The sequence below is a fragment of the Marmota monax genome, unplaced genomic scaffold (assembly GCF_021218885.2).
Source record: "Marmota monax isolate L192 unplaced genomic scaffold, Marmota_monax_Labrador192_F-V1.1 WCK01_AAM20220418_F8-fsc00252, whole genome shotgun sequence".
Taxonomy (NCBI): Eukaryota; Metazoa; Chordata; class Mammalia; order Rodentia; family Sciuridae; genus Marmota; species Marmota monax.
The window spans coordinates 1,060,127-1,082,491 of NW_026692478.1; the positions used below are offsets into that span (position 1 = coordinate 1,060,127).

General features: G+C 38.6%; 1 protein-coding gene across 2 annotated transcripts in view; it reads right to left on the reverse strand.

The window, feature by feature from the left end:
• Gpat4 (glycerol-3-phosphate acyltransferase 4) overlaps window positions 1-19,514 on the reverse strand; it is a 38,259-nt gene extending 18,745 nt beyond the window's left edge. Inside the window, exons 1-2 of one of the 2 annotated variants that reach the window (XM_046443112.2) lie at window positions 19,374-19,514; window positions 3,027-4,034 (exon numbers count right to left, since the gene is read on the reverse strand). In XM_046443112.2, the coding sequence (XP_046299068.1) occupies window positions 3,027-3,191 (165 nt within the window). In that variant the 5' untranslated portion in view covers window positions 3,192-4,034; window positions 19,374-19,514. Of the gene's footprint in view, window positions 1-3,026; window positions 4,035-19,363 lie in introns of both variants that reach the window. The other variant, XM_046443113.2, reaches the window with a different exon arrangement.
• Between the last annotated feature and the right edge of the window lie 2,851 nt (window positions 19,515-22,365).

Below are 22,365 nucleotides of genomic sequence, written 5' to 3' on the forward strand. Positions count from 1 at the left end.
TATTACACATATATACCACAATTTTTCATATCTCTGTTTGTATATAAAGTATGTTGGCACCCAATTCGTGTCTTCATACATGTACTTTGGATAATGATGTCTATCACATTCCACCATCCAACACCTACTATTTTAAATGTTTAATCTTGAGTTTACAAATACATGTTACTTTCATCACCATTTCTAAACTGCTATGTACAAATCAGTGATTGTCAAGATGTGGTCTATAATGTCTGAAGGCTGAAGATTACATGTTCTACAAATTGGCCTAACACTAAACACCTAATGAATTTTCCATTGTATAATTATAAACTATGTTAAAAATCACAAGAATGTACATTTAAAAAATAGAAATCACAGCCCTGGCACAGTGATGCACACCTGTAATCCCAGCCACTCAAGAGGCTGAAGCAGGAGGATCACATGTTTGAGGTTGGCCTTGGCAAGTTAGTGAGACCCTATCTCAAAATAAAAAGGGCTGGAGATTTAACTCAGTGGTAAAGCGCCCCTGGAATCAATCCCCAGTTAACCTCCCCACCGCCACACATAAAGATTCATGAGATGGATTTACTTGGCATATTTGAACTTTAAAATATTAAATTTGGGAGACATTTTCAAAAACGTGGATTTTAGGCCTTTTATTTCATCTACTGCCATCCAAGTTAGAAAGAAAAACACTAGGATCATAACTCTTATTTATGCATTTTTAAAATAACAATTTCAGGGTTCAGGTTGCAGCTAAGCAGTAGAGCGCTCATCTAGCACATGCAAGGTCCTGGGTTCAATCCTTAGCACCACATATAAATAATTAAATTTTTTTTTTTTTGAAAAATAGCAATTTCAGGGGGCTGGAGTTGTAGTTCAGTGTTAAAGTGCATGCATAGCATGTGCAAGGGCCTCGGTTCAATGCTTAGCAACCCCAAAAATAAATAACACAAAAACTAAAAATGACAATTTCCGTAGGCCCAAGAATGAATCACTTGCCTATAAACTTGAATAAAAGCTACTAGATATCACACCTTGTTGTCTCCTAAAAGTTTATCATTCTACTATTTCTGTCCTGGTGTATGTTTTCCACAACTAAAGGGCATGATATTACCTTATATTTATATTGTCTACAGGGATCCTGTGTTCTTTAAAGATTTACTTGGCCTGAAATGTATGAAAATCCCTTTTCCTGACTGATTAAAATAGATACTATACATTAGTAAAACAGCCAGCTCAAAGACCAACTAGATAACTACTTCTCAGATTTTAATGTATAAAAAAAAAATCTGTATCTTGTTTAAAATGCAGATTCTAGGCTGGGGATGTAGCTCAGTGGTATACTTCCTGCCTAGCATCGCCAAAAAAAAGCAAGCAGATTCTAATTCAGTAGTCTACAGCAGGCATGAGATTTTCATTCATAATCAACTCCTAGGCAGTAAATATGCTGCTGATCTCCAGGTCTGCTGAGCAGCAAGGGCTACGTCCACATACCCATAACACCAGACATTATCATAAGAGGTGCTCAAAAAATTGGTCTTGAAAACTGACACTTCAACAAATACAGGTATATACATGTTCAAAGCAGCAGTATCCACAACAGACAGAAGGTGGAAACATACCATCAATGTCCTTCAGTGGATGAGTTGAAGCGAATTATGGTATAGACAAACAATAGAATATTATTTAACCATGCACACAAAAAAGAAACACTGATACATGCTATCATGCAGATGAACCTTGAAAATGTTATGCTAAGTGAAAGAAGCCGGATCCAAAAGAGCACATTTGGTATGATTCCATTTACATGAAATATCCATATTAGGTAAATCCTCAGAGACAGAACACAGGTTGCCAGCAGTTGAGTGAAGGGGAAATAGGGACTGATTGCTGAATGAGTAAGTTTTTTTTTTTTTTTTGAACTGGTGACAATGTAATAGAACAAGACAGAGGCAGTGGTTGTAAAATACCATGAATATACTTAATATATCACAATGATATACATAAAAATATTTCCACTGTAATATAACATTTCATATATTTCACTTGTCTCTTTCTTCATTGATAAAATGCAGATATTTACTCTATTCACCACAAAATTCTAAGGAACCAAAGGAAAGTAAAACATTTATTCTAAAGACTATAAATTAGGGTTAAAGGTGCAGCTCAGAGGTAGAGCACTTGCCTAGTAATGTGAAAGGCCCTGGGCTAGCACTGCAAAACAAAACAAAACAAAACCAAAAGATACCATATGAACAAGTAATGCTGCAATATCATTAGCATTAAGGCTGCATTTCTCAAAAGTATACATGGTTTCAGCTGTGGAAAACAATTCTTGAAGATCTGGTAACTACTGACATTGCAATTAATAAATTAACCGGCTGGTTATTTAATAAATTAAAGAGCTGGAGATGTGGCTCAGAGGTTAAGTGTCCCTGGGTTCAAAAAACTAAAGTCTCACTGCATGGATCAACTTCAGGAAATATCACTCTTTTTGTTTTCACTGTAAGGTGACTAGTTCTGTTTAGTGGTAGATCCAAGCTCTGACATATGTTCAGAAATTTATTATCCTTCTCTTTCAGGAAACAAAACAATTCAAATGCCTTTTTTTGTCTAAAATACAAGAACCTACTTAAGATAAATAAACCAAGGAGAGAAAAGGTTATCAGTGAGGGGATATGTTGGCTACAGCTGTGTGCTCCACTATCTGTTATACAAGAAGATATAGAGTCTGGCAATGATTTTTAAAATTCTAAGCCCCATTCTCTATGAAATAAACAGGCAAGCTGTGGAGTCATGGAATAAGTCCCTTTGCTCAGCATGAATCAAATACACAAGCAGCTTAGCTCTCTGAGAAAAACTGCCAAAGGCTTTCAAAAGTACACATTTATTCTTTTTTCACCAGATGCCACTTCCTATTCTCCTCACTTTCTCCCTATTCAATGAAGAGAGAGACATTGGCCAGGTAAGAACTCTTTCGCCTAAAAGCATGTCCCCCTCCTTCCTCTGTGAAATAAACTTACTGTAACAGTTCAACTTACCGCAAAGATTTTTAACAAAGTTTTCATGTAGAGCTTTCGGATACCAAAAGAGACTCCAAAAATGGCAGGGACTATGATGAAAACAAGCAGGAGGGTGAAGAGGACTGTCAGGGAGATGCCCAGAAGGTTGACTATCAGGCTATCAAAAGGCAGCAACAGAAACATGGTGGAGGATCCAGGCCAGGCCAGTGCCCTCCTCCCCAAGCACAAATCACAGCCTTCAGATGGTCCTTTCTAACACCAGCAGCCTATGAAAGGAAGTCAGTCCTCCGAGAGTAAAATACTCCATTCCAAAGTTCACATCATTCAACTGCTTGTATAGAAGGGTTGGGGGCAGAATGACAGTACAAAAGGGCCACAGGAAGCAGCCCAAGAATGCCAGGTTTCCCCAGAATAGAGAGACTTCACAGTGAATGCGGGAGGATAAGTTTTAGTTAAAACATCCAAGTCCAGACTGAGTTTCTGTGCAAGTGAGCACCGAGGGAGGGGTCTCTGCTCTGCTATACTTATACTGCTTCCAGAGGTTTTCTTTCTTTTCCTGCCCCAGAGCATTCAGTAGATAAATCTGTCCTGCAGATCTGTATTGCCAGAAGTACCAAGAAGAGTTCACCTTGGTGCCAGAAAAATCCTGAAAACTCCCGTAGAGGAGGGTGACTGTTAGTACTTCACCCAGAAGGCTTTTTGAACGTGAATATGTGGAAATTAAATAATCGTTTTACTTAAAATTCCTTCATAAGCTGAAAATCAAGTTCATTGTAGAGAGTTCGTATCTGGCCCCATTCTCCCTCTGGAGAGGCTCTTGGTGCTTGCTGCCCCGAGGACCCTCCTACGTGGAGAGTCCCAACCTTCTCCAGTAGGACACAGATGCTGGCACTGAATGTGTCATGCTGCCTGCAGTGAGTGTAATTCCAGACGCGCCTGGCATTGATGTACTCTCGATATTCTTCTCCCTTAAGGCCCCCTTTTCAGCGGTGACCTTGGCAAAAAGTTGTTTACATGCTGCCAGATCTAGGGGTGGAAAGAGAAACACTGTCAGTCACACAAATCAAGAGGAGAAATGTCAATGTGCTTTGTTTACGGGCAGGGAGGGTTGTTTCACCATGAGCTTATCGTCAGAGCCAGCTTCTCAAGCCACTGAAGACAGAGGAACCAGGCAGGGCCACATATGGCAGACACTGATGAGAGGAAAACAAATATTCCATCTAGTTTCAACTCCAATGATAGGAATTGTGGTCACTCAAACTTTCTGAACAGAACATGCACGTCTAAAAGACACATTTCAAAAGACCAAAAGGGTATATTATGAAATGTAAATCTCCCTCCTACCTGTCCTGTTACCCAAAGTTCTCCAAGATTCAACCACAGTACCAGCTTCATAATCTGCCCTTGATAGTCTCTGCTTATACAAGGAAGTCATATTCCTCTGCCCAGGCCTGGCAGCAACAACAATGGCATACAACAAACATTGTTCTTCACCTTGCTTTTTATTTGGTTTTAGCTTAACATATCCTGGAAATAGTTCCATCAGCACATGCAGAGCTGCTGCACTCTTTGCAGGTATATATAGTTTTCAACTGTTAAGAATACACCAGGACCTAGGTTACCAATCTCCTAAAGCTAGAGACTACTAGTAGTTCCATTTTGTTTTTTATAAAAATGTAATGAATAACCATATGCATGTGAGATTTAGTACATAAAATGCACATGGTGAATATATTTCTAGGATAAATTCCTAGAACAGAATTGCAGGAGAAAAGGAAATGCATAGTTTCAACATTGCAAAACAGTGTTTTATTTCCTCCATAGAGATTAAACCCCTGCAGTCTATCTCCCTACCCTGGCTACTCATTTTAAAATTCCACTATTTCGAATATCTCACAAAAACATTCCAATTTTACAGTATTCATTCCATATCACAAGTTATCAAGTCCTGAACCTGGGAGTATCCTATCAAGTCTTTTAGGCAAAAGATCTCCTGTACCTCATGGTGTAGAGACTGAACTCAGGGCCTCACATGTGCTAGGCACTTGCTACAACTCGAGTCCCTGGCAAAAAGATTTTGGCTTCTCACAAATCATCATCTAGCTCTGTCCTAAAATATTTAGAAATTCAAGAATTGAACAGGTACTGACTTCATTTTAAATTCTGTCCAATGCTTTATAAACTCAAACATGTTACCTCATTTGGTTACCTTGAATTTGTCAACATGTATTATTCCATTTTCTAAATGAGGAAATGAAGAGAGGTAGACACAGATCCATTTCTATACAGCTCCAACACTTTTTCACACAGTGATCAAATACTCAACAAGGACACGACAGTTCAGTGACAATGAGTCACAAATAAAAGTTCCCATTTTTTTTTCTTTTGGTGCTGGGGATTGAACCCAGGGCCTTGTGCAAGCAAGGCAAACACTCTACCAACTGAGCTATATCCCCAGCAAAAGTTCCCATTTTTGATCCCCAGGTTCCCTCATTTTCTTCTACTTTTACCTCATTATTATTGCTAACATTTACTGAATGCTTACAAGATGATTGGCACTGAGTAATAAGCACTTTACATATATTGTTTTCACTTAGTTCTCACAACTCTGGAAGAATTATTATTATCAAGGCCATTTACAGGCAAGGATACTGAGACTTAGGAGATTATTCACAGTGGTAGAATAGGATAAGGACAAGTGCTTTTGTCTCTGACCTCTTCCTATCTCACAAACTATCCTGAAATAATTCTTTCATGCCAGGCCTGCTCTACAGAACTTCTTGTGATTAGAGAAAAACCACAAAGCAGATCTGGATTCACTTATCAAGATTTGGTGTTCTTCTCAGAATCCAAAGTACAGACATGCTCTTTCATTTTTATAAACTGGCGAAACTATATGTGCATGCCAGATTTCTAACTATATTCCAAAGCAGCTGAGGAATCTGCGTCACTGTGTTCCTTTTACCTGTCAGATGGCTGCCTAATTCTACAGCTGTACCTCCACTCCAGTCTTTCATCTCAACCCTCCCATGAGAAAGATGCAACAAGAAACCTCTGTCCCACTGGCCAAGGTTACTCTGAGTTTCAGGGACCCAGGGTGACTGTCATTAGGGCGACTTTGACGCCACATGCCAAAGTTTTGATGGCTCTTCTTTGAATCACAATCAATTGAGAATTCCCAATGTTATTCTGGGTTAATGTCCCCCAAACAATAAACACATGTAGCAACAAACTAATTTCTTCACCTAGTTCAGGGGTTGGCAAATCACAATGTGTGGGCCAACTCTAGCTATGGCCAGTTTTATATGGATCTTGAGATAGATCCATATCTTACCTTGAGATAGGTATGGTTTTCACGTCTTTAAAGAGATGAGAGAATTTTTAAAAGATTATAACAAAGACCACAGCCTACAAAGCCTAAAATATTTACTATCTGCCCCTTTACAGAAAGTTTGCAACCCATGACACAGTTGATCCTTCCTTCCCCAGAGGTAGTGACCTCTCCCCATGTTGTCCCGCCGCACCCTGAGTTCACATTTGTGAGTGCCAGCCTCTCAGAGAACAGGAAACTAGCCAAACAAGTTATCCAGCCAACATTAATCTTCACATAAATTCTCAGAAGTAGAGGAAACAGCAAGCAAACTGGGACTGGTTATCAAATAAGCTTCCAAACAACTTGGGAATTAGTATAAAAATAATTAAAGCCAGAGGTATCTGGTGTCTCATGGACCCCTTAATACAGACTTTGATGTCTGGAAATATCAAAACTCTACTCACATCTGAAAAGAATCCAATCAAAGTACAATTTCTGGATAACTGCCGATTTAGGAGAGGATATTACTTTAACTCAGGTAAATATAACCATGACTATTTAAAAGTGTGAAGTAGGGGAAAACATTAATTCCTAGAAATAACTTAAGTTCCACATCTGGATTCCAGCTAAACTCACGAAGAATCATTTGGACCAAAGTTGCCTCAACAGCTCAAATGTTCCAGAGAGAAACATAAGAGCCAACTAACTCTGAACCTTTTAGGAAGGCAACAGAGCCCATCTCCAGGCCAACTAAACTATTCAACCTGCTGAATGGCAAATCTAAGCCTGGAGGCCTCCAGATGGCCTCAGTTCTTGGAGTGACTAGTTCTTCAATTCAACAAATATTCACTGAGCACACACCATGTGCCAGATATTTATTCCAGGGTTAGATATTATTGTTGAACAAATATTCCTAGAGAAAACAATCAAGCAAGTAAACATATATAAAGTCACAATTTCAAATTTTCATGATTTTTGTTTCTGTGTATTTTTGCACTACTGGGGATTGAACTCAGGGTTTCACACATTCTCGTGAAGTGTTCTATTACTGAGTGATATCTATCCCCTGCCCAATTTTCAAGATTTTGGAAAAAAACAGAGCCCAAGAGGAAAAATTAGAGGAAAGTTAACGTAAATCAGGACCTCAAAGCTGAGCTTGGGGGTGTACCCTCTAATCCTAGTGACTCAGGAGGCTGAGGCAGGACAAGTTTGAGGCCTTGTTATCGGAAAAAAAAAAAAAAAGGCTGAGAATGTAGCTCAGTGGTAGTGTGCTCCTGGGTTCAATTCCCAGTGACATTCATAAATAAATAATTAGGGCCTCTACACCCCTTCATCAAGTATGTGGTAGAAACTGTTATCTTTCCTAATTGCAGGATCAAATACTTCCCAGCTAACTCTTTGAGACATTTTCTAATTCAGGAAACCATGACTGTCAGAATATGTCCAGAGATGCCAAGTACCAATCTGAAAGGTTAAAAAGAAATGCCATTTCATTAAAAATAAATGCTTAAGACTACATAGGAATATATACTGTTATGGACTGGATATAAAGTAACGCCCCCACAAAGATCCTATGTTCATGTAGGAATATTCAGACATGAAATGATTGGATTATGAGAGGTCTTACCTAATCCTAACTTAAATGGACTAACTAGGTGGTAATTGTAGGCAGGTAGGGGTGTGGCTAAGGAGGCAGGTCACTAAGTGTTCCCTGCAGCCCCCTTTCCTCACCCCTGCTTCCTGGTAGCCATGAGTGGAACAGCACTCTTCTACCATGCCCTTCTGCCATGATGTTCTGCCTCACCTTGGGCCCAGAGAAATGGAGTTGGCCCACCATAGACTAAACCTCTGAAACTATAAGTCAAAAGAAGCTTTTCCTCCTCTAAATTGTTCTTGTCAGGTATTTTGGTCACAGGAACAAAAGGATAACACACGTGCATTTTTAAAGCACACCAAGTATAATGTCTGCCACATATTAGATACAAATAAACAGTACATATTATTTCATTAGGATCAGAAGAAACCCAGTGGGCTATCTTCAGTTCTAGATACCAAACTTTCAGAAAGCTTTAAAGATTATTTCAAAGTAGAACACAAAATCCATAATCCAAAAAATACTACACGCATAGAAAGTAGCAAGTGCTCATTTTAAAAAGTTAGCTATACCACCATTTGACCCAGCTATTCCCCTTCTCGGTCTATTCCCTAAAGACCTAAAAAGAGCATGCTACAGGGACACTGCTACATCGATGTTCATAGCAGCACAATTCACGATAGCAAGACTGTGGAACCAACCTAGATGCCCTTCAATAGACGAATGGATAAAAAAAAAATGTGGCATTTATACACAATGGAGTATTACTCTGCATTAAAAAATGACAAAATCATAGAATTTGCAGGGAAATGGATGGCATTAGAGCAGATTATGCCAAGTGAAGCTAGCCAATCCCTAAAAAACAAATGCCAAATGTCTTCTTTGATATAAGGAGAGTAACTAAGAACAGAGTAGGGACGAAGAGCAGGAGAAGAAGATTAAAATTAAATAGGGATGAGAGGTGGGAGGGAAAGGGAGAGAGAAGGGAAATTGCATGGAAATGGAAGGAGACCCTCAGGGTTATACAAAAGTACATACAAGAGGAAGTGAGGGGAAAGGGAAAAATAATACAAGGGGGAGAAATGAATGACAGTAGAGGGGGTAGAGAGAGGAGAGGAGAGGAGAGGGGAGGGGAGGGGAGGGGGAATAGTAGAGGATAGGAAAGGCAGCAGAACACAACAGACATTAGTATGGCAATATGTAAATCAATGGATGTGTAACTGATGTGATTCTACAATCTGTATATGGGGTAAAAATGGGAGTTCATAACCCACTTGAATCAAAGTGTGAAATATGATATATCAAGAAATTTGTAATGTTTTGAACAACCAACAATAAAAAAATTAAAAAAGAAAAAAAGAAAAAAAAATAAATAAATAAATAAATTTAATTCCTTTAAAAAAAAAGTTAGCTATAACAGAAATATGGCAAAAAAAAAATTTTTTTTTTAATCAGAGCATTAGTTATATGTAGTAGCTGGGTTCATTTTGACCAAATCATACATGCGTTGGATTTGATCTACTCCATTTCAGTCCCAGTTTTCCACCCCCCCCACCCCCAATCCTTAATCCTCTACTTATCTTCCTTTTTACTCTTTTATTCATTTTTGATTGCTGCTTTCACAAAGGGGAAATGCCCTGCGGTATATACCTATTTACACATAACATGATTTTGTTATTATTCATTCCACATTTCCTCTCCTTACCTGTTCCCTCCAGACCACCTCCACCTACTCCTTGTACTTTTTTTTTGATGTTCAATCCCCCACTACCTCTTTTCCTTATTTTGCTCTAGCTGCCACATGAGAAAAAACATTTGACCCCTGATTTTTTGAGTCTGCCTTATTTCACTTAGCATGATGTTTTTCATTTCCTCCCTTTACTGGCAAATGCCATAATTTCATTATTTATGGCTGAATATAACTCTATTGTATATATACACCACATTTTCTTAATCCATTCATCTATTGACAGGCATATGTGCTGATTCCATAATTTGGCTACTGTGAACTGTGCTACTATAAATATTGAAATGGCTGTATTGCTATAGTATGCTGATTTAGTTCTCTTGTATAAATACGAAGGAGCAGGATTAGCTAGGTCATATGGTGGTTCCATTCCTAGTTTTTTTTTTTTAAAGAAATTTCCATACTGCTTTCCAAAGTGAATTGTACTAATTTGCAGTCCCACCAACAATGTGAGCGTACCTCTTTCCTCACACCTTCACCAACATTTATTATTATTTGTATTCTTGATAATTGCCATTCTGACTGAAGTGAGATGGAATCTTAATGTAGCTTTTATTTGCATTTCTCCAACAGATAGAGATGTTGAAATTTTTTTCATATATTTGTTGGCCATGGATAAACCACTATACTGGTGAGAATGAGAAAATATCCTTGAATACAGCTGGTTGAAGCATAAAATGGTACAGCCTCTTAATAAAGAAAAGTTTAGCAATTGCCATAAAAATTCTAAATTCACCTAACCTTAGATCCAGTTATTTCATTTGTTAAAAAAAAAAACTATCCTAAAAATAAATTAAAACAATGTTCTCAATCAGGTGTTATTTTTGACCCTGATGAGAAAAGCTGGCAATGTTTGCGTTGCCACTAATTATCTGGTTATAACAACTAGAAATGGGATGTTACCAGCTTCTAGAGTATAGAGGGCTGAGAAGATACCAAACATCCTGAAATGCACAGGACAGGGCCCCACAACAAAGACTTGGCCACAGACGCCAAGGGCTGAAATTGAAAAACCCCTTTTTCATTTGCAAAAGAAAAGTAGGTGCTAGGTTACTGACTACAGCATTACTTATACCATCTAAAGAAACACAGATATCCAGGAGTATAAGATACAATGGAATATTATTCATCTGTTAAAAAAGACAGAAAGAGACAACGAGGATTGGGAGTACAATTCAGTGCAGGGGTATAGTTCAGTGGCAGAGCACTTGTTTATTCAGCTTCACGTGAGGCCCTGGGATTCAATCCCCAGCACCATAAAAAACACTGTTGGTGGTTACGTAAATCAATACTGCCAGTATAGAGAACAGTATGGAGAGTCTTCAAAAAACTAAACTCAGGACTACCATATAATCCAGTAATTCCACCATTGGGTATAAATCTAAAGGTGTTATAAAACCATTATGCCAAAGTTACTTGTACTCTCATGTTTACTGCAGCACTATTCACAATAGCTAAAACATGGCATCAACCTGCATGACCTTGGTGGATGAATGGATAAAGAAAATGTGGTATATATTCACAACAGAATATTAGCCATAAAAATGAATGAAATCCTGTCACCTGGAGCAACATAAATACAACTGGAGGTTATCAAGTGAAATAATTCAGATTATTTGGAAAGACAATTACTACATATTCTTATTCATTTGTGGAAGCTAACATGCAATATTGTAAAAGAACAGATTGGAATAGCAGTCACTAGAGACTAAGTTAAGGGCAGTGGAGAAGGAGGTCAGAAAGAAATTCAATAAAGGGGAATCAAAACATAATTAGAATAGAAGAATTATTTTTGGTTCTTCTTTTAAAACAATCTATGATATATTTCAAAACAACTAGAAGAGTACAAAAGTCCCAAAACAAAAAAATGATTAATGTACTGGGCACAGTGGCTCCTGCCCATAATCCCAGCAACTCTGGAGGCTGAGGCAGGAGACTCACCAAGTTTGAGGTCAGCCTCAGCAACTTAGTGAGGACCTAAACAACCTGTCTCAAAATAAATAATTAAAAAAGGGCTGGGTATAGCACAGTAGTAAAGTATCCCTGGGCTCAATCCCCAGTACTGGTAAAAATAATAATAATAATTATGTTTGAAGAGATGGAAATGCTTATTACCCTGATTTGACTATTACACCTTGTAACATGTACTGAATTACCATAATGCAACCCATATAAAGATATACAAAAATATTATCCCAATAGTAAAATCCCCCTCCAAAAAAAGATTATGAGACAATAAACATAAGGTTCTTTTCCAGTACTCTTTTCATAGTAGAAAATGCTTAAAATGCGTAAACTATTATTTTTATTTCTATTCTAAACCTGTCACTACGAATGAGGAGGGGCATTTGAAAGTGTTTCCCAAAAAGTAATGACATGCCATTAATGCACAATCTATTTTCTGCTATTATTCCTGCCTAAAAATGTTCTGAATCCCCTAAAGTGGCTGGAGCATGAGGTTCCCAACCAGAAACTTCATGAGGTCTGACAGGGAGGAAAAACAAAGCTACACCTGTGTCTGCAGAACACACTTGGGGGAAGAAAAGACTGCTGTAGAAATCAGGAAAAAAAAAATTGATGCTTAAAGATGGCACACTGTGTGAATGCATAAACAAAGACTAAGAATCTGCCACAGCAATTCTGAAATCAAGAAAGTAGATACCCAGCCTGCTGCAGTAGTGTAGGCCTGTAATCACAGCAACTCAGAAGCCTGAGGCAGGAGGATTGCAAATTTAAGGCTGGCCTTCACAACTTATTAAGACCCTGTCCCAAAATAAAAACTAAAAACGGACAGGGATGTAGCTTAGTGGTAAGCACCCCAGGGTTCAATTCCCAATAACCCCCCCCCACAACAACACACACACACACACACACAAAATAAATACTCATGTACAAAAATAGCAGGGATGTGAGCAGTGTAGGTCCTGAAAAACCTAGCCAGAACCATTCTTTGTTTGACCACAATTGGATGCACTGATTCTCCACTCAGGATACACATTTCAATCACCTGGTCATCAGTCTAGATGACATAAATCAGGGTGAATACTAAACATACTAGGCTTCGATAATTAATTTTCCAGGGCCACACAACTAGTAAGTGGTAGAACAGAATTAGGACAAGTGACTTGGTCTCCAAGACGATGCATGCTCTTTAACTACTATACCTTCCCATCTCTTAAAGTAGCCTAAAATAAATTTCCCTCGTGCCAAACCTGCTCTATAGAACTTCTAATGATACAAAAAAAAAAAAAAAATCACAAGGCAGAATGGATTCATATATAAGAAACAAATCTGGTTTTGTTTTTAGGAGACTTGATCTTAACATGTAGGTGGAGTTAAGAATTAGCAGTTAATTTAGCAAAGAACAAGTGAAAACTAAGGAAGACTGCCACTATCTTTGATCACAAATACCCGTAAGTAAATAAAATGCATCAAGTTTCCTAATTAAAAAAAAAAGTGAGGGAGAGGACATAGGTTAGGTTTAAGCACATTCATAAGACAGCTGATGATAGGATCTAAAACATTATATGAGGGCTGGGGATGTAGTTTAATGTTAGAGCGCTTGCCTTGCATGTGTGAGGTACTGGATTCGATTTTCAGCACCAAATAATAATAATAATAAGAAGAAGAAGAAGAAGAAGTCCATTAACAACTAAAAAAATAAAATAAAACATCATAGGACCATGAATACTGGTAGAAGTCATTTGCCATTACAGAATACACAAACGATCCAATCAAGCCGGCTGTCATCTAGAAAAAGCAGCTTTGCTCTGAGTACCCTGAGGCAAAAGAATTGGTGTTATGACTGGCAGTTATAGAGTGCAAATTTTGGTTGATATTAAGAATCCCAACCCTCAGGATTGGAGGTGTAGCTCAGTGGTAGAGTTCAGCACGTGCAAGGCCCTAGATTCCATGCCCAGCACTTTAAAAAGCAAAAAAAAAAAAAGTCCAAACTGCAGGTGGGAATGTTAGATGGTGCAGCTGTCTTTGGAAAATGGTTAAACACAGAGTTACTACATGAGCTAGTAATTCCATTCTTAGGTGGAATAAACTAAAAACTATCTACACACACACACACACACAAAAAGTTGTGCATGAATGCTTACAGCAGCCTTATTCAAATAGTCCAAAGATGCAAACAATCAAAATGCCCATCAAATGATGAATGGATAAACAGTGTAGTATATCCATACAATGGAATGTTATTTGGCCATAAAATGGAATGAAGTTCTGATGCACACTGCAACATGGATTAACCTTCTAAACATTATACTACATGAAAGAAATCACATATTATATGACTCCATTTATATGCAATTGGCAAACCTAATGAAGTATCATTGTGAAGACTAAACAGAAGATAATGCTGATCAAGTGATCAGTACAATGCTCAGCACAAGTGCTCAATAACAGAAGGTACAGCTATTAATCATCATAAAGCTGAGGCAATAATAAAATGATGATAAACTGCATCATTATTAGTTGATCACTGAGAGCTCTTGTCTAATCTCTTCGTTTTATGGCTCAAATAACTGAGCCCTGGAAGGATTAAATTTAGACTGAGATAAGTTATAGAACTGGCTAGGGACAGACAGGCAGAAGTATAACTTAGAGGAGTACTAATGATCCTTAGTTTAGTGGTCCTGCTCCTCAGGCTAACCTCTGCTTTGGAGTGGGTTTACAAAGAAAGCCACCCATTTTCTGAGGTCTCTCTGTTGCCAACACATATTCATCAAATGACCCAATCCAATGAGATACAAACATGATGTAAACAAATGATATAAACATTCAAGCCCAGACACAAAGGAAATGTGTACTGGTTGTATTTAAAGTCAAGTGTATCAGAAGTAGTGAAATATAACAAATTTGTTTGAATAGAATGCTGCTGCTCAGCAGGAAAAGTGCACCTTTCCAAAAAGACAGCTCAGAATTACTTCCAAAAACTCAAGAGTTACTAGGTTCAAGTGAACTGAAGTGCTGAAGAGTCATGAATACATAAACAGTTGACATTGATCCTGGATAAAATAAATTATCCAAGACAGAGCCAGGATACAAAAGGCCAAAGGATTACTCCACTCACTAGGAAGAAGTCAGAATGCAGTCAGTTTCAGGGTCTTGGTCTTATCTAAGGTTATTCTAACCTCATTGGATAATAAGTAACATGGTACACCAAGTGTTCACTCCAAACAATTTTGATATTCAGCACCATTCTTTTAGAAAAGGACAATTTGATTTGTTGGGGCTTTAAGACCCAAGATGTTTCATTCATTATCCAACCTTACTATTGCATTGATTGCTCCATTTCAAAATTTGTGTTTTTACATTTGGGTACTATATATGTAACTGGAAGCAACTTTCTGGCCGCCTTCTTTTATTTTTTAATCAAGATTTTTTTTGTTGGGTTTATTTTTTTCAGTTTAATGATTTTGAGAATAATCCATGCTGTTGCCAATGTGTCAGCAGGTCATTCCTTTTTATTGCTGAGTAGTATTCGCTGGTATGAACATCCCACAATTAATCTACTTACCTACTGAACGACATTGAGGATGTTCTATTATAGAGATCTGACCAAAAAAAAAAGAAACTATAATTCACAAGTTTTTGTATGAATATATACTTTCATTTCTCTTGGGTAAATTCCTAGTAGTTGGAATTACGAATTCTAAGGGAGGTGTATGTTTAGTTTTTTATGAAACTGTTCTAAACTGACAGCACCATCTTGTATTCCCAGCATCAATGGCTTTACATCCTCCCAACACTTGATATGTCCCAGTCTTTTTAATTTTAGACATACTAATGGATATGAAATGAAATCTAATAATTCTAACTTACATTTCCTAATGAATCATGATACAGATCATCTTTTTATGTGCTTATTTTCCATCCATGTATCTTCTTTGGTAAAGTGTCAAAAATTTTTGCCTATTATTTTATTCGCCCATTTACTATGTTATTATTGAAGTTGTTACTGATCATTTTTTAAGTTTTTGCCTAATGACTAAGTATTTTTATTTAAAGTAAGAAAGCATTACTACTAAACTGTACACTCAAAAATAGTTAAAATAAGCCAGGCATGGTGGCACATACCTGTAATCCCAGTGACTTGAGAAGATGAAGCCAGCCTCAGCAACTTAGTAAGGCCCTAAGCAACTCAGTGAGACTACCTCAAAATAAAAAATAAAAAATGGCTGGGGATGTGATTCAGCACCCCTAGGTTCCATCCCCAGTACTAAAAAAAGAAAGAAAGAAAAAAGTGGACAGTTAAAGAAAAAAATGAAATGATCATCCCTTTAAAAAAAAAAAAAAAGAAAGAAAGCATTTCATCACACAGGCACAAAATTTGTGGCATCAAACTTCTTTGTTTAACTCCATAAATTCAAAATAATCCTAGCTATGGTGTTCTTCCTCCATTTTCATGTTGACAAGTTACTGGTTCTAAGCACAGCTGTTACTCTCTGTCTATATGACTTCAAAAAAGTAATGTGGCTTCATGAATTGAAGTTTCCTTACCTTTTTAAAATTTTAATTCAAAAAGTCAGTAAAGGCTAGAGGTGTAGATCAATGGTGCAGCAAATACTAATCATGCTCAAGGCTCTAGGTTCCATCCCCAGCACTCTCACCAAATAAATAAACAAACAAAAATGAAAAATATATTATGTTCCTGCTTGTGACAAAGCATTTTTCTAGTACTGCAGATCTTGAGCTTATGGTTTAGCAGAAAATGCAATCTAAATATACTACACAGGGTAAAATAAGGAGTACCCTAAGAAAGGTAACAAGCCAGTGACTATGGCATGCTCAATGGTAAAATGCTTTTAAAGGAGAAAAAGTGCCTTAAAGGAGTTAGGAAAAACTCCAAGCACTTAGAACACTCCTTTTAGCTTTCCAATTCCATTCTTTTAAGAAGTATTAGTTATGCTACAGAAAACACTAACATGTAGCTTAGTGCTGTATGGAATGGATCAATTGAGACTTCCCCAAAAGCTAAATAACACAGTGAGAAGTAAATGAGTACACCTATAATATACCGATATAAAAATGTGAAGGGGGGTGAAGCAAATAACATGACAAAATGAGGTTCTATTTATAGAAGCAACTCAGCAATATAAACCACACTTAACCAGGCCCAAATAATCTCCAGAATGCAAGAGATTTTCTTTATAAAAGGTAACCTTTTATGATAAGCAACAGATGAAAATAGTGATTTATTTTAGCAGTAAACACTTATATTAGACTAGAATCCTGACAGACCGGCCACAGCACTCTTCCCCATGCTACAAACCCACAAAATAAACACAAAACTGACAATCTCCTCCACTCTCACCTTCAGGGTTAATGATGTGTCATGACAACTACACAGTTATTTCAATGGTATTTCCATAAGTTGGATGTACATGACAATTACTATGGTCACAAAATCACAAGAAAAGTTCTTCCTGAAAGTAAATTTACAACTACGTCAGAACAATATAAATAATCTGAACTTACAAAGTCAAAGAACTCTACATACAAGGACTTGCTTGTTCATAGTATTTCTCAGGGGGAGAATATCACCATATGAATAAGGAAATTGAGGCACAAGTAAAAGTATGGTCATGCATTGCATAAGGTCAATGAGCATAATAAAGTTAACAATAGACCACTTATACTAACAGTGGTCCCATGAAGATTATACCACCTAGTGATACACCTCAACCATCTTAGTTTGCACAAGTGTACCCTTTTCATGTTCCAACAACAAAATCTACCCAATAATGCATTCTGTCCTTCCATGACTCCTAACGGTTCTGAATTTACCTGTTCTTGTTGTAAAAAATAGCATAAAGATTGCAAAGAAATGCATACCATGTTTTTATAACCAATGGTCCATTCTTACCAATTAATGGCAAGAACAGATTATGGTAAAATGACACTGTTCTCTCAGCTATTAAGAATAAAACAAGGGTGTATTCCCATTTTAGTTTCCTTTCCTTCCTTAGTTAATAGCTTAGTTATAGCTGTGAATGTTATCCAAATCCTTCATAGCTTGTTTTTAGTATCTATGGTATTCCATTTCTAAGTCAGGACTCTCCCATGTCTCCCAAAAACTATGATTAGAAATTCTCATTTGTCTTAAATTTATTTTTAAAATAATTTAAGGCATATTCTCCAGTTTTATCATTCCAGAATTTGGTGAAAAACTTCCTTCTTTTTACTCATTTGTACCAAACTTATTTTAAGAAATAATTTAAGGCATATTCTGGGGTTTTACTATTCTGGAATTTGGTGGGAAAGTTCACGTTTACCAATGCAAGGCCTTCATGAATATGAGTTTTCAATCAGAGCCCTTGCATTCATTTTCTTTTTTCCCTAAAAAAAAACAAGGTAAAGACAAGCATTATGAAAGAGTTGAAAGAAGACCAAATGCAGAATTAGAAGCTGTTTCCAGCCTCAGTACAACCTCTGGATCTGGACAAGGTGATCTCGAAGTTCTCATCCAGATCAGAAATACTTTGTTTTAATCTGTTCACTAGTAGATTGATCATTTCAGAACCCCTTTTCTGATCTATCCCCAACACTTACATATTCCTTAGTTGTATAATAGACTATTACAATAAAAGTACCTTATGACTTTATATGAGAAGATTTTTATTGTGAATCTGAAGATACATTTGACAATCATGGCTCATCTGCCATCAAGAATTTTTCTCTTTGACATGTGGGAAGGGAAAGGGATGAGGATGTGGTTGGGACAGGGTTAATCATAGGTAAATTGTTAAGGTCAGATGATGGATATATGCTGGTTCACTATTCTATTTTTCTATGTCTTAAATTCTCCAAAACACAATTCTGGAAAAAAAAAAATCACTTTCAACAGAAAGAATATCTAACTGGTAGTTTTACAGGATTTTATCCATATAGTCTTTGGTTTAAACATAATTGCTTTTTTTTCACTTGGGTTGAGACCGAATCTCTAAGGCCCGAAACTAAGCAGAGGTTCTCAGAGTTCTGCCAACATTAAGGAAAACGTAACAGAAACGAAATTCTTCAAATGATTTCAAGGCTATCAATCAGAATGAGGACGTGAGTGGTGAGAGACACTGATACTTATTTCCATAGTTACATCATGTTTCATATAGTATATTTTCCATAACTTCTGAACTGCAAAAGTTAAAGCCCTATGAAAGATGGAAAATGAAATAATAAGCAAGACCCTCAGGTAGGGGGATGCCCTGGAGGGCGTGGACTCAACATGGAAAGGGGCAAGGGGTTTCGGGGAATAAGAGAGCCTAAAAAAAGAAAAATGGGGAACACTATTTGAGGAAAGAGAAAAAACACACATCCCTGGAAAGTCGGAGAACACAGGCAAAGAGATTAGAGGCGAAGGCGGCGTCCACGTGATCTAATGCCCCTTGCAGCACTGACCACCCACATTCCACCTCCCCGAAAAAGTTGCGCCACACCGGGGGCTGAGGAAGAGCACCAGCAACTAGGCGCCCGCGTGGCCAGCGCGGCAGGGAGGGCGCGCGGACCGTTCCACTGCGGGCCAGGGGGCGGCACGCTCCACCCGGCCGGGAATCCCTGGCAGCGGCCACGGTGCCTCCTGACGCGGAGTGGAATCAGCAGGGCGTTTGGCCCACAGGCCCTCGCTAGGAGCCCGACCCCAAGCCCCACGCTCGGCCCCCCGGAAGCCAGTGACCTTCAACGAGGGGCCGGCTTACCCCTACTCACCGACCGCGAGGCTCCAGGGCTCCCAAATCCTCCGCAGACAGTGACTCCCGCCCTTGCCTGCCGCCGCTGGCAAAGGCGTGCGTAAGGACGTGCGCGCGCCCGCCTTTGTCTACGCCGCCTGACGTGAGCCCGCGCCCCGGCGCTGCCCTCCCACCGTCTGCCCCACGCCCCGCTCTCGCGCTTTGCGCGGGCGGGCCGGGAGAGGGAGTAGGGGGGCCCCTCCAGTGCTGCCCCGCCGGTGGAGGGCTGGCTCTCGACGCGCTGAGCAGCGACCCCGCGAATGGGCTGGGGCTGAGGGGAGTGGTACCTGGCGTCCTGGGCCCTGGCGCGCCTCCCGGATTCCTGATCTGATTTAGAGAGCTCTTCCGGAAGAGGGGCCCCACGTTTCTGAGCTGCCGAAAGAGGATGAAGTCAGCACTATTACGGAGAAGGGGCTTGAGTCACTCACTAAGTCACTTTATTATCTCGGGGCTATTTGAATACAACGAGATAACTCCATTTCGAATGTAGCTTAGTGCCCAGCACACTCAAGAAATGTTAGCTGCCGCTGCCACCACCACCACCATCATCCCTGAGTCTCATATGCCTTAATAGTAAAGCCAAGGAATTAAAAATGTCAGTGTAGACGACCTTCACGTTCCTTCACAGTGTCGATTTGGGACTGATGTCTTATTAAAGTCAGCTGGTTCTGATGAATGTTGCGGTTGTATTTCTCGCAATCTTTTCAGACTTCAAACTCCTAATCCAGCCTTATCGTCTCCCCTAAAGTTAGCACTGGGTAGAAATCCAGGGCTTCCCTTTATAGGCAGGCGCTCTACCACTAAGCTACACTGCCGCCCCTTTTCTTTAAATCTTTAATTTTTTTTCTGCCTTCAGTACCAGGCCCTATCCCTGCCCCTAGTTTATTCTGCATATTGCTGCCAGATCATCAGTCCATGCTAAATAATCTGATTAAAATCTTGAGGGCAAAACTCACATTCTTTGACATCAAAATCTGTTTATAAGAATGCTGTTTCTGCTCCAAAACACTGAACCACTAGTCCCCAATACATGTTATCACACTCCTTTGGGGCTTAACACATATTCATTATGTCATCCACTCAATTAACAAGCCTTTGTGGAGTTCTCATTATGTGCCCAGGTTTGGGGATGGGGGCATGCCAATGATACGTAGTTGAATAATGCCTGGCCATATTTAATCTCTAGCTTTATTAAATTCTATAAGATACTGGACATTGTGCATCCTCCACAGTGTTAGAGATAGGGTTTTTAAGTAACCATCCCCATCTTCATTGATTCTTGGTTTCTTATATCTGGTCCCCTTTTCTCCCCACAGAACCAGTCAGAACTTAAAAGTAGCCCATCCGCTATGGTTTGAAAGTGGCTCATCTACCCAAACTCATGAAGTTTAATCCCCAAAGTCATATGTTAAACATAATAAGAGTGTAGAAACTTAATCTGACTATGGTATTTGGAGGTGGGACTTTTGAGAAATGATAGGGTTTAGATTTAAATGAAGTCATTTGGGCAGAGCACCAACCTCCATGATTACATTCTGATGGCTTATAAGAGGAGGATCAGAAGCTGGGTGCAGTGGTGCACACCGGTAATCACAGTGACTCAAGAGGCTGAGACAAGAGCATCTCAAGTTCAAGGCCAGCCTCAGCAATTTAGTGAGACTGTCTCAAAATTAAAAGGACTGATGATGTAGCACAGTGGTAAAGTGCCCCCTAGGTTAAATCCCCAATTCTAAAAAAAAAAAAAGGAAAAGAGGCTAGACCCACAGACACAGACACATAGTGATCCCTGTCTTTTGCCATGTGAAGCCTTGGGACTCTGCCAGCAAAAAGGCTATCACCAACTCCATGACCTTGGGCCTTCAAAATTTCTGGTTAAATAAATATTTTTTACAATAATGAAAAGATGACATATATTATAGTTCTTTGTATATAATAGTTTTGAAATGGAAAAATATTTCACACATATGAGAAGTTCACCAAGAATCATATTGATTCTCAACCATTCTCAATCATATTGATGGCTCAACCATTCAGCCACAATCCCCAACCTTATTTTGTATTTTATTTAGAGACAGGGTCTCACTGAGTTGCTTAGTGCCTCGCTTTTTATTGAGGCTAGCTTTGAACTCGAAATCCTCCTGCCTCAGCGTCCGGAGCTGCTAGGATTACAGGCATGAGCCACGATGCCCGGCCTTGAATGATTCTTTATTCAACCAAATAGTACACTCAGTTGTTGAATATTAACACATATTTGTGAGAGTACGCATATTCACTTGGAAATTCTCTAAATTTCTTTAGTGCAAGAGGGCAATCAAATTTCCTCCCAAGAGAAACTGGGTTAATATGGTTCCCTTAGGTTCCGGAGATATGTTTGCAAAGGCCAATAATCTGGGCAGATCTTTGTCACATTCATTGCTAGATGCAAGAAATACAAACAGGACAGAAGTTGAAAAGCTAGACACAAAGAAGATTTACTTGTGGCAAAGTCTTCTGCCCACAGATAAGGCTTATAACCACACTATATTTCTTATCTGTGTAAATTTGGACTGTCTTTAGATTATTATTGAAGTTATATTCACATTCTAGAATAATAATCTGAGGAATGTTAAAAGCTGGATGAAAGATGGTCAATTAGAAGAAAGGGATCACAGTGTTTAAGGGCCCAGTGAGAGATTTAATAATCTCAACTGTATCCTAACTTTGAACTCATTTCCAAACTGTACTACTAGTACTACTAGAATCAACATATTCTCTGTTGTATGTGCACAGTGCTATGAACTTGGAAAGATATTCCCTATACCATCCATATGCTGTATAACCCCTCTCCCTTCCATAGTTATCTTCACAAGTACAAAGCCTTTGAGATTTGTTAAAAGGTAAATCCACAATTGTTACCATACTACCAGTAATATTAACACTCCTTTCCAAGTGCCAAGAGAAAAAGCCAAATAAAAGCACAAGGAATGTTCCTC